Here is a 13,216-nt window from a genome sequence, read left to right as displayed (position 1 = left end):
ACAGTAATCGATTGAATAAATGTCGAGATGTACCTACAGTTTTTATTTTGTTAATATTTTTGCAAAAAAGATTGAATCAGTTAATATCATCATCAGCCATGGTCGATCCAGTGTTGGATCTCCCCTAGCTTACACTCTTCTCGGTCGCTAATTATATTCACCGAACTTTATGAGTTCGTATATGCAGCCAGTTTTAGGGCGACCGTAAGGTACCGATGTATGACGGCATTTGCCAAAGGTTATCAACTCGTCGATCGACATGTCCAGCCCATTGGTATTTTATCTGCTCAGCGGCCTTTATCACATCGCGTACTCTTGTCTGATTATTTATCAATTGGATTTAGTGGTCTTTCTGCGTTATGCTTATAGCTTAATGTAAACAAAATATTGTCGTTATGTTTTTAAAATTCTATTTTTCTATGTCATTTAAACTCACAGTATGGATGGTTATTGTATAACCAAAACAAACACTCGAGGTTTTGGATGCAGGCCAAAGTATATTTTCACGTGTGTAGCCTACTCAAAGTTGGACATAAGGACCTGTCTTTACCGGAAGTCGTCTCAACTGCTTTTGAACTGGGTAGGTATTTATTTGCACATCAATGGATGTTTGTATGGGTATATCATGCAATATTGGTATTCTGGAAAATTGAAAATCCTACATTACAAAATTTTATATTATGAAGATCGAATTTTTATGTTACATTATGAAACAGCGAACACACGAAAAAATGATATTTCGGGAGGGGGAGAGATGGGAAAATATATTTGTGGGAGCGTTGAGCCAACAAAGTTGGAAAAACTATGATTTAGTTAGATTGTCACAAATTTAATAACAATTCGTACATAAGTAAGTATCAATTTGAAGCGTCCATCCAATTGAATAACATCGCTTTTATTGGTTGGCAAACATATCTAGGACTTGGTATTGTGAATAACTTACTTAAGTTTTTTTTTTGAATTATTAATAACCATGTCCTTGCTTTTTCGTACAAGGTGGTTGTTAGTAATTTTGAACAATCACAAACAACCAGGCTTTGAGAAAAACACATAAATGTTTTTGTCATGACCGGGAATCGAACCCAGGAACTCTCGGGTGGAAGGCGAGCGCCTTACCAACTTCACCACGAAAGCCGCCTACTAGGTAAAGTTATTGTAGTACATACATTGACAGTTTCACAGCAAAAGGTCAAGAGTGCTGGTACTAGCTTAGGCACTTCGCTGATAACCTCACGGGTGATAAGATAATAAATCAATACAGTGCCAGAGTTGTTATCGGATTTCATTTGCTTTTCGTATCGTATCAATGTATGTAAATAGTGTTTACTATTCAAAAGTACCTGCACTATTTTTATATCCATATAACATTTACTATTATAAATAATGTGGGTATACACACCACGTCGTACGTAACCCAGCGCTCTCAGACAGTGATCCTGGCTTTATCCAACTGACTTTCTCTTAGGTATGCTTACACACTGAAGATATCAATATTTGGCCACGTATTTTTTTCGAAGTGTGAATGAGCACTCTGTTAATCTTGGTAGTATTGACTTGTGTGTCCCTGATAACTATCTTAGAAATCGGGAGCATCAGTTGTTTGTTCTCCCGAGGAGCAGAACTAACCTGCCATTGGTGATGCCAATTGGGAGGGCAATAACTCTGTTCAACCAAATCGCTTCGGATATTGATATATTCCATCTACGTGAGGATGAGTATAGGTGGACGTTGTTTTATAAATTCTTAAAATAGGGTCTGCTTAACTCATCCGGCGTACTTCCTTGTACCTATATACTTTATATATATATTATTTGTATTTACACATTTCTTCTGTAGAATAAGTTAATACTGATCTATCTCTTTTTATGTAGGTACCTAATACTGTTTTAATAATATTTCTTTGTTTCTAAATGTCATGTTGTGAATGTCTTAAACTTATAATTTGTAATGTAATGTCCACAATATGTAAAATAAATAAATAAATTGAAATTGAAATAAATTGGAATTGAAATTGAATCCTGGGTACGGTGTTCGAATCGTCGAGCTTGGGTGGAAAGTGAAAACTCTGTAATTTGTTTTTTGCGTCAATATTAATCGAAATAGTGGGGATTAGGCTTTGTGTACTTCGGGTCTCATGTTACGCATCAAAATAATACCAGCCAAAAGGCGTGTATTATTGGCCGATAAATGCTACTATAGACTCCAAAAACACGGGTCAAGGAGGACACTCAGAACAAGATTAAATTTTATATCGATTGCACAATACGCTCTCCACCAGACACATCCTGACCTATGTCTCAGATTGTTGGGCACACGCGGAAATGATAAAATGACCCTTACGGGGGCGTTTTACGTGGGCGAAGTCGGCGAAGCGTTTAGCGGCACGCGCAACTCAAACGTATAACTGTGTGTGAAAATGTTCGTAAACAGTCTTTTTTTGGTTGTACGTTGATACGGTTATACGTTTGAGTTGCGCGCGCCGCTCGTCGCTTCGCCGACGTCGCTTACGTAAATCGTAGTGTTAGCCAGGCGCCGACACTGAAAAATGTTTTGGGGGGGTCCATTTTGTTACAATATCTAAAATATTGGGAGGGGGTGGGGTAAACAAAATCTGCCCCCTGTTTATTCCACATTTACCCCGCCTACTACTTATAGCTTCTCGTCGCTTCAACCGCGGAATACTGCACTTTCCGGATACATTTCTCATACCCAGACACTCGAACATTTCTAGTCGAGCGTAAACACCTGGCCGCAGGTATAACTAATGGTGTTCACCTACGACTTATCGCGAGCTGTCGCATCCACAAATGGTTTAAGAATGCATGTGACATATTAATTATTAGGATTGTTAATAAACTATTTCATTTACCTAATTCATTTGTATTTTTTTCCGTTTCTGGTGAGGAGGGGGTGGGTTTGTTTCGGGTCCGCGCGAACATTCCTATTTCTTCGGTATCGTGTACATTCGCCGAACTTCATAAGTTGATCGATACAGCGGGTTTTAGGGCGTCCGCATGGTCATTCAGTGCCTCTTGGGTACCACTATATGACTGCATTAATTTATACTTCAGTTGTCCACTCGCCAAACGATAATCTGGGCTTGGTGACCTCTCACGTGTATTATATGTAAAATCAATAAATTTTAATTTGAAACTAATAATTCGCTCTTTACGTAAGGTTAGAACTAGGGTAAAGAGACATCAAAAAAACTGTTGTCTTTTGCCGTCGCGTCCATTATTTGAAACCCGTGCTCGGGGTAAAGTTACACTCTCATTGTCGGAGGTGTTCGCAGTACCTCGGTCCTCTTTGTCTTTGGCCGGAGTGAAAGAATTGTTGATGCAGGTGGGGCGGGGATCGCCTCCCTCCGCCCTGCATTATTTATTTCAAATTTCCCGCCCTCTCGTCAAAGGCGGCCGTAAGCACCGGCGGAAGTATTACAAGACGACGCCTCGCCACCTTTTGACGAGATGAGTTTTTTTTCCTTCACACACTTTGCTATATTTTGTTCTGCACACCTGCTTACGTATGTACGTATGATTAAATATTACTACCAAAGTGTGTATACGTTGCATTAGCTTGGAAGTATCGACACAAAACAATGAATAATATTGTATCATGGCAATTGTCTTGGCAGTTGTTGAAATATATGTCGTAAACCAAAGCTAGATGAAGGCCTCTTCAAGCCGATTCTATTCATCGTTGTGTTGCCAGCTATACTGGAATCCGTCTACATTGCCACCATGGGTACGGCAAAAGTGATTCGTAGTTGTATTGGTATATTTCGCTAGTATAGACACGGGCATTTTACCAAACATCAATGCAGATGCACCTATTAATAAGATATAAATGTAAAGGCCATCGTCATGGACGAAGCTTTTAAGGCAGGATACTTTGCGACGGCCAGCCCACCAAACCCAAGTAAAACAAAGCGCGCCGACTGTCCTCAAATATTGAATGCGCGTTACATTTACGTGACAAACTTTAATGCATATTATATTTATGATACAGACGTAACTATTGAAAATAACATTCTTTAACACGTGACTAAGTTTATCCCATATTGTTCCACACTCGAGTTCGTTATCGCTTAAATTTGTATTTTTGTCTGCTCCCATGGTGCCACTGTGAGATGATTCCGGTACCAACTATTTCTTTATTCCAGTAGATTCTGTATACCTCTTCCTCTTGCGTACCACTGTATGACTAGATTCCATTGATTGTCTAAAGTCTAAACCGTGTGTCGTACCCTTTTCCGTGTACATATTCAACAAACTACACTGCACACCATACGTGTTACGGTAAATATTATGCATCTCTAAGTACCACAACCTTGTGTTAGGTTATGTTACCTATTTTAAATTTCTGGAGTTCTCTTTTACTGACTGTAGATGTATCGCATGCATATTTGTGATTACGGTAAGTGCACACTGCCTGAACACTGCTTAGGCGCAATGGGAGGTCGCTTTTGAAAACAGTATTCAGGCGGCCAAAACTACTCTGCGAATAATTTCATCTCATGCATAACTACTATATGCATAAAGTATACATAAGTATTGATTATCTATTAAGACATATTATCACTATTTCTAAATCATAAGTTACCTACACTAGGTACAATTTGTATGTTTTTATCTGAACCTATAATGAAAATTTTCAAAGCGTGTGACTACTGTGACTACATAACGCTGTAGTAAAGTAGTAAGTGTGTGTATATAGGCCTAAACAAGGCCGACTATAGGGAAGCTGGTTGATAAATCAAGATTTTCTATTGAATATTTCGTTCAAATTAAGTATTTCCATTTTACAACAATCATTTTTTATACAGTTTACCATATTGCATATGAAGTATGACTAATAATTAACACTACGATCGAAATTTGGCTCTAAACCTGGGGTCTAAATTAGAACCAGTGGTTTGTCGACTTTTTAGATTCTTGAGATTCAAACATAATTGATTCTCAGGAAATTTTCATTCAATTGTGTGCGCATTTTTTTTGGAAATTCTTTTAAAAAGTGTCTTTTAGCTCTTTTAAATTTTCCACCCAAAACAAAGGTCGAGATTTTTTTAGTCATACTTCCAAACTCAAAAAATGAGCTCAATATTCTGAAAAACTTAAATTAACTTTTCTCATTATTTCACTAGAATACTCGCGACGAGGAATCTCGATCGCAACTTCGAACACAATCTGTATTTTAAGTATGCGATATCTATTATTTTATATTAGATCCCGTACGATCCAGGGAATAGGTACATTGTAAGATATTTCTACATACGATAAAAGTGTACAAGCAAGTCGATTGTTGTGATGAAATAAATCATTTCTTTTGTACAATTAATCAATAGGTTCAAGTTAGTATAGTGAAAATGGTCGTAAACACGCTAGAGAGAGAGAGAGTCAAATCGTTAGCTAACGGCCTCGTATCACGCATTACGATTGTATTTACAAACGTTGCGCTTTTTATTCGCCCCTATAAGAAATAGGTTTACTTTGTAGAACTTGCAGGCGACGCGTGTAGACGACGCTGAGAATCTCATTCGATAGCAACGATTTTTTCAGCAATAAGAGTATGTTACGGCCTAATGCATAGTGATGCTTATATTTTAAATACGTGTGCTTATTCGATTTTCGTACGCATGAGGGGCAGGTGACGCCCCTGGGGCCTTATGTTGTAACTTGCGAGTTGAAGTCGCCCGGTCGACATGACGTCATATGACATCATTGTGACGTACTTACCGAAGTGATAATAGCATTCGAGAAATTAACGCTACTCAAATACTGGCGTTATTCATTGTCCCCATACACAAATAGGTGTTTCAGCATAATAATATCTATGGTGAGCCGTGTAATGTGGGGGCTCGCCTCGATGCGTGTATTGAGGTTACGTCACAATTACGTCATGTCGTTGGGTGACTTCATGTCACAAGTTATAACATAAGGCCCCTGGCGGCTTAATTAAAACAGCTGCTGTCAAATTAGAAATCAAGTAAATATAGTTTTGATTTTAGAATGTCGTTTAGGTAAAAGATAAAGCTCAATTATTGTTTTACGTACTGTTTATATGCGGAAACACAAAAGAAAATACGCGTTATTATATCATTCAAACAATTGAAACCAGATTGATATATTATTGTGTAATTACGTCATTCTACGGTGGCACTGTGTGCGATTCGCAAGTGTATTGGTATTGTTGCTACAGTGCCCGTTTCAATGCTAGCGATCATTACTAGTACTTACAGTAATACAACTGCAAATCGCTTTTGCCGTACCCATAGTGCCACTGTAGAAGGGTAAACCTGTTGACTAGGTAAGAGCTACGCATTTCTGCAAACAATTTATTCCAATACACCCGGGAATCGCTTATTGTCCGAAAATACGTGCGTTTATTCAATTTTAATTAGCCACTAATGCCACTATTAAATTATTTATACTATACCTAAAATTATTAATTAATAATTCAATTTTGCGCAGTTTTCACAAGTTCACCGTTGTATATCAATCAAAAAAAAATTGTATAATTTACGGAAAATCCTAACAAGTTTGATCGCGGGAAGCAACGTTGCCGTGTTGTGTTACTGGTTGTTTTGGTAAAATTTTATCCACGCATAGGGATCATAATTTGTTAGTTTTATATAACATCAATTTCTATGTATCAGACCCTCAGTGATTTGTGTTGGTGCGGTGTAACATTCGAAATGGTAATCGGGCCTTATTTTTTGTGGGGGATGGTAATACGAATACAATTACAGTGAGAAGCGAGAGATACGGAGAAGGTTTTGATAACTTTGTGCAGCCTTTAATAGAGAATATGTCTGAAGACATGGTGACGGAAAGATGGAAAAAAATCCAAAATATGGACAATACATCCGCTAAGAACAATTTACAGTGATTCAGATATTGACCTAGTACCTCTAGCGAATTATGTGCTATCTGTATAAATTTACAACTTACACTTATTATGAGGTATATGAAGCTTCTTTGTATAGTCGGATGATTATACACTATACAGAATGATAATAAAAAATATATTAAATTATACAGGTGCGTTCATTAGTCGATAGTTATTTCGATTGTCACATCATTATCAAGACTACTCGCATATCAAACGATTAATGTGCTATCGGCTAATAAGCCAACCTGCCGAATATAATATTTATTATCATTTTGTAACATGGAATACTACCAATTGACTGAATACGTACTTTTAGTACCCATAACATACGTATAAAATAATGGAAGACTTCTGGAAATAAGTTTGTCCAAGTTATTCAATAAGTACCTACCTACTTCGTGGCTTACTAAAATACAATTTTATTTTAAATATTATGTATTTACTCATCACTGTATTAATTTGATTTTCTCTTTATTGTTTCAGTGGCCCAATCAGAAGACTCCCCCGTAGCGATGAAATTAAAGAAAATGTGGCTTAAAACTCCCGTTGGGGAGGAACAAGCCTCACAGGCTGTAATAGACCCCTCGATTGGTGAGTTATTTATTATTGCATCACATAACACTAATCTTGGGATTACAGCGTTTCTCAAACTTGCAACATTTGTTCGTCGTCGAGATACAGGGTTAAACTATCATAGAACATTTGTTTAAATTCATGTTGTTCTATGTAGTCTAAAAATGTTAAAACCCTTTTTCTACTATCAACCAAGTTATGTATTTCACTGACCATTGGTTAAGGAGATGGCAATCGAAATCGGAGTTTTTCAATACATAACTAAATAAAGAGCATACTATTACGAGCTCTTGCGAACTAGTACGTAGTTCGAATTCTGGTGGATGCGTAAAAACTTACATTGTACTGTTGTATAATAATGTATCTATAGTCTATACGAAGCTTTGTATAATTTAACAATTGTTTGACTGGTTTGAATTATTTCGAGGCCCACTTTTAAATCTTCTGACGAATCGATTGCGTCATCTACGTCGGCAGCAGTGAGAAAGGATGGAGGTAGGCTGTTAATATTCAACATAAATAGTGCACACAGTACTCATACTTGTTTGTTTTCGTTGAATTCAGTATACATATTACAGATGATGTTGGTTAGTTGTTTAAAAGTCTTGCCTATGTCAAACCATAATCGATGAAAAATATTCCTCTATCTATAAAATATTAAAATTATATTTTTAGATATTTTATAGATAAACCAATATTTTTTGACTATTATCTACTATGACTTGGATAAGACATGGTTTAATTGAATTTAAAAAAACTAACAAACACCATCTACGCATTGTAGTATTAGTTCAATGAAAACAAATACGTTTGACTGACAATGTTCAGTATCCACTATTTATATCGGATCTTAACAGCCTACCTCCACCCTTCCATCTCCCTCCACCCTCCTTCCACCACCCTCCACCTCCACAGGTCGACTGACAGTTAAATCAAGATAACTATGTAATTTAATAAGTGCCTATTATATTATATTGTGTTTAATTTTAATTAATTAAATGTCTTTCTACCAAGAATGGACAGTTGCCGGTATTAAGTGAGTAATATTATGTCTCCCTGTATTTTGGACTAGCGGGAAATATGTCTCATTGATCAAGCACTATAAACACATATGTACTTACCTGGACCTGGTATCCATATAATATTATCATAACAGACTGGTTCAGGGATCAGACCGGCAGTTACCGAGGAGACGAGCTGAGGCGTCATGGCAACGGCGGCGGTTGGCAAGACAGGTGGGCGCGGGGAGGAGGCGCAGGACGCGTGGGCAGACGTCGCGACGCCCTTGCGGTCGCTATAGACACATTACTGTATGAAGAAAATTTGTTATAAAAATTTCTCGATTACGTACCCTAATAGGATTCCATAGAGCCGTTTCTATCAATGTCACACATTATTTTTTACAACGTTTTTATTAGGTCGTATTCTTATTTATCCGGTGGTTGTTTGTCCGGTACAAATCTTGCAATCGATTTTTAACTAACTTCCCGACTAGCTAGATATTTGAAACTTTTAGAATACATCAGAACACGATGCCAATGCATTTTTTAATACTTTTAGCCATTTTTAAATAGAATTAAATCATTTTCAGTTAATTCTGTTTTGTATGAAAAGTTATTTCGGGAGAAATCCGTAATCCAATCCACTATTATTGGTTGCTAGGGTCCTAACAGCTAAATATTAATAATATTAATATATACGTGCGTTACTATGGAAATCAATATGAGTGTCAAAATGACATTTCATTATTATTTCTATCAAATACATTTTTTGATCGTTTAAGCTAGTGAAGTCAAGTTTATATGATTCAACAGAAAATTTAAAAACGTTGTATATAAAAAGTTCTTTTTATCTTGTAATTATTTTTCTTTATCTCAATTTTCAACCGGGATCGCTGCAGTGGTGGATGAAGGCCTACTCTAACTCATTCCACTCACCTTGCTCCCTAGTTCTTCGCCGCCATGTACGAGTACATTAACCGAACTTTATAAATTCGTCGATCTAGCGAATTTTAATGCGTCCCTGTTGTTGTATAGTGCTTCTTGAGTACCACTGTATGACACCACCCATTTCATTTGGTTGGCGACTTCTGACACATCGCGTACTACTGTCTACTTCCTCTTCCATTGGTTTGTTTTGCGGTCTTTCGTCTCTATGCTCAATTGCTCAATATGCACTTCTCCATGTCACATTTTGCTACTCGTATTTTTTAAATTTCTTTTATATTAAATGTTCATACTTCACATGCATACACGAGCGAGCACTGGTAGCACACATCAGATGAACACTTGACGCAAGACACGATGGGCGGTCACCATTTAAGGTATTATTCAGTGGGTCTATTCTATACACAATGCGACTTATAACAATTAACCTCCTCAATACATAAATATTATGATAAACTACTGTCGATAGCCACCGATAGCCGCTTTGTGTATAGAATAGAGCAGGGTTTCCCAAAAAATTTTCTGCAATGGAACACTTCGTAAACCCGGAAATTTTAACGGAACGCTTAGCTTATTTTTTTAGATTGATTCCTACTAGTTGAAATTTAAAAACAAATTAATGACTTTGATAATTTTGAGTCCTTGAATTGCATATCTTCTTGATATCAGGCACAATATTCGTAAGTTGCATTCTAATATCTGGTGTGGCGTCGAGCCTGCACTTTGACTTCGTTGCAGCATAAATAGAAAATCCCGCTTCGGATAAATAGGTAGTAGAAAACGGAAGTAAAACAATCATGGCCCCCACATCCTGAAGCGGGCCCTCAGGCTAGGATCTTTGGCGGGCCCCCTACCTATCTCTAATGTTAAAGGCAGTGTGACACATCTCATTAACATTTTGTTACAGCTCAAATTAAGGGCCTTTATTCAGTGTATTACTATCTATTTTTAATACATCTACTTTCATCATGGAGTGGTCGAGTATCAATACTCAATAATCAAAAATTACATCGTTCAATTATATAGTTTAAAATTAACAATTGTTAATAGCCATGAAGTATAATAGCGCCGCAGGCGACTTTTTTAACTATTAATGCGAATTTTTGATGTGTGTTTATCTTACTTATCTGATCAACTCGCCACGCCGGGCCCACCCAGAACACGTGCCCCCAGGCTAAAGCCCTGTCAGCCCCCCTTTGTGGGGGCCATGAAAACAATAATAGCTTGTTTTGAAAAATATTGGGGTACTCTTCTGACAAACTCGCCCAGAAACCATTTAAAGGCTGATCTTCAAAATCAGAGTCACTAATTAAATCAATAAGATTTTCATAATCACTTTCGCTTAAGCCTACTGGTGGTGCTACACGGAAAATGGATTCCGAACCCAGAAATCGTCTTTACTAGTTGTCAGAAAATATTGCAAAAGTGTATAAAACCTTTCCAAATTGTCGCGGAACACTTATTCAGGTTCGGCGGAACATGGTTTGGGAAACCCTGGAATAGAGAATAGACCCACAGCGTCCAAATTGCAGTTAGATATGCGCAGTTCACCTGCTCGAATGAGTGGCATGCATAAGAATTTTTTTATATAACATATTTTATCGATGTTCTAACATTGACACCTCGTATCTGATATTCAACATTGTTGACATTGGGGAGTTTAAATGTTATAAAAATCAGATGTTAATCAAATTAGAAAAAATCAAAAATACACTACATTAAAAAATATTTTTTTTGCGCTAAGCGTATTTTTATTTAATTTCATTTAAGTACTTTTTTTAATAACATTTAGCACCCCTGTCAAAAATTATGAATGTTTGATACAGGGAACACAGAATTAATGGGAACTGAAATACCTAACGGGTGTGGAGTAACAGGCAACCGATCTCTCTAGTGTGTAAGAATATGGGATAAGCTTAAACGCGTGTCAAGAATACGTCATTCTGAACTTGTCCTTCGTTCTGACAACTGTTCTCAGTTTATGCACTGACGCTCATTCGATATTGGTGTATTTGAAGGTTGCAACACACACAATTGCACGTCTACAATGTGTGTTTAATTTTCGTAGAACACTCACACATTCAAAACCCTGCTTCAAAATGTGTATTGTATTGGGGCGGTATAGCCTATCTGGCTTATTTATTAATTAATCTGTTCTGTGGCCTGATACGAGGTGTCAATGTTAAAAATTCGTTATATTATTTGCATGCAATACTAAATAATTATCAAATACAGTGAGAGTGCTTCATAATTTTATTCTTTGTATTTTCGTGGCAGTGGTGAAATATCCAATTATTTAGTACTTATTCAAAATTTCTTATAGATAATAATAATTATTATAATATACATTGTGGCACTAAGACTAAATAGTCACAAATTAATAGGTTAAATGCGTTGCGCAAATCATTTGATCGCTTCTTGCACATACATACTTGGTGACGTTTCCCTCCGAACACGTGTTCGATTTCTCCTCTCGTTGTATAACTCTGCCGCGTGTTCCCTACGTTCAACGCGCGGGAGGTCCTGACGGCCTCCTAACCACGTGTTTCCCGCGACCTTTGCACGGTGCGCGTTCACACCGATCTGTGCAATCGGCTTGTAATGATTATTCCAGGCCAATATACATAATATTCACGAACAAATAAATATTGTATAAATACTGCATATCTCAGTTTTGTGAACATTTAAAATGTTTTGAAACAAAATGACCGCCGCGAATAGAAAATATTGTTCACATGCCCAAAAATTTTAAATTTGGGCAAGCTTAATCTGATCAATATGTAGAATTTGTAAGAAGGTAGTATTATTATGTTATTTTACCACGTTTTTATTAGCTCGTATTCTTGTTTGTCCGGTGCAGATTTATTCTTGTGCAATACAAAATTTTTCTTGTTTGTCCAAGATTTTTAACTAACTTCCCGACTAGCTAGACATTTGAAACTTTTAGAATATATCAGAACACGACGACAATGCATTCTTTTAATACTTTTATTCATCTTTAAGGGGGGACATGCTCGTCGAAGGTCAAAATTGAGTTTTTATTGTATTTTCAAACCATGACTCTGGACCATTGGCGGCTTAATCCGGAATAAACTAGCAGGTCAATTTTGAATTTATTATTTTAATTTGCCTTTTCGTTGTATACTGAAAAGACGTATTGCAAATTGACTTTTTATACATTATAGAATAAGTGCTAGAAATTGTTATAGGTAGGTACCTACTTACCCTTCAAAAAATGTCCGTTTTTCATAACGCCAACCCATCGTTAACCGAAATTGCACACAACGCGTTATAATTTTTTGTAAATTAGGTCCACTTTTCTTTCTTTGCTTTTTGAAAAATCATCAATCACACGATTATAAAAATTGTCTATTTTTCCCACATATTTTTTTTCAATACTGAGCATTGCAAGAGCGGTCAGTCTATCCTGGCCCTATTGCGTAGAAAGGTTTTTATTCTTTTGAGAGTGGAAAAACATCTTTCACTTTCAACTGTTGTCATTGGTATGACGCAAATAAATTGGAGAACTTTGATCGACTCGGAAAATGTTTCGTTGAAATTATTGCTGAGTAAAAAATGTAGAAGAGAAACTGCACTATTAGCGCCATGCAAATCATCTCATTGATAAAACACCAATAATTCATTTTTTAACTTGATTATGTTTATTTCTTCTAACAGTTTTACCAAATTTACTTGACGTGTGGGAAAATTATTTTTAAAATCAGTGTAATTTTCTTTATTGAACAAATCGGATATAATGGAATGATCGTTGGATGCGAATCGTGCTTCCATTTCCATTATAATTG

General features: G+C 36.6%; 2 protein-coding genes across 4 annotated transcripts in view; one reads left to right on the top strand and one right to left on the bottom strand.

Annotated features, from left to right (window-relative positions):
* Nucleotides 1-13,216, bottom strand: part of H (transcriptional corepressor hairless) — a 249,032-nt gene that overhangs the window by 128,935 nt on the left and 106,881 nt on the right. The gene's annotated exons all lie outside the window — the stretch shown is intronic.
* MTA1-like (metastasis associated 1-like) overlaps nucleotides 1-13,216 on the top strand; it is a 197,186-nt gene that overhangs the window by 109,410 nt on the left and 74,560 nt on the right. For all 3 annotated transcript variants that reach the window (XM_085947929.1, XM_085947928.1, XM_085947927.1), the window contains exon 3: nucleotides 7,375-7,482. In XM_085947929.1, the coding sequence (XP_085804055.1) occupies nucleotides 7,375-7,482 (108 nt within the window). The remainder of the gene's footprint in view (nucleotides 1-7,374; nucleotides 7,483-13,216) is intronic.

This window comes from Rhyacophila brunnea, unplaced genomic scaffold, assembly GCF_057557595.1.
Source record: "Rhyacophila brunnea isolate RB1 unplaced genomic scaffold, BYU_Rbru_1.0 scaffold_20, whole genome shotgun sequence".
Taxonomy (NCBI): domain Eukaryota; kingdom Metazoa; phylum Arthropoda; class Insecta; order Trichoptera; family Rhyacophilidae; genus Rhyacophila; species Rhyacophila brunnea.
Note: the sequence above shows the minus strand (reverse complement) of the source record. Positions and strands in the feature narration are given on the sequence as shown.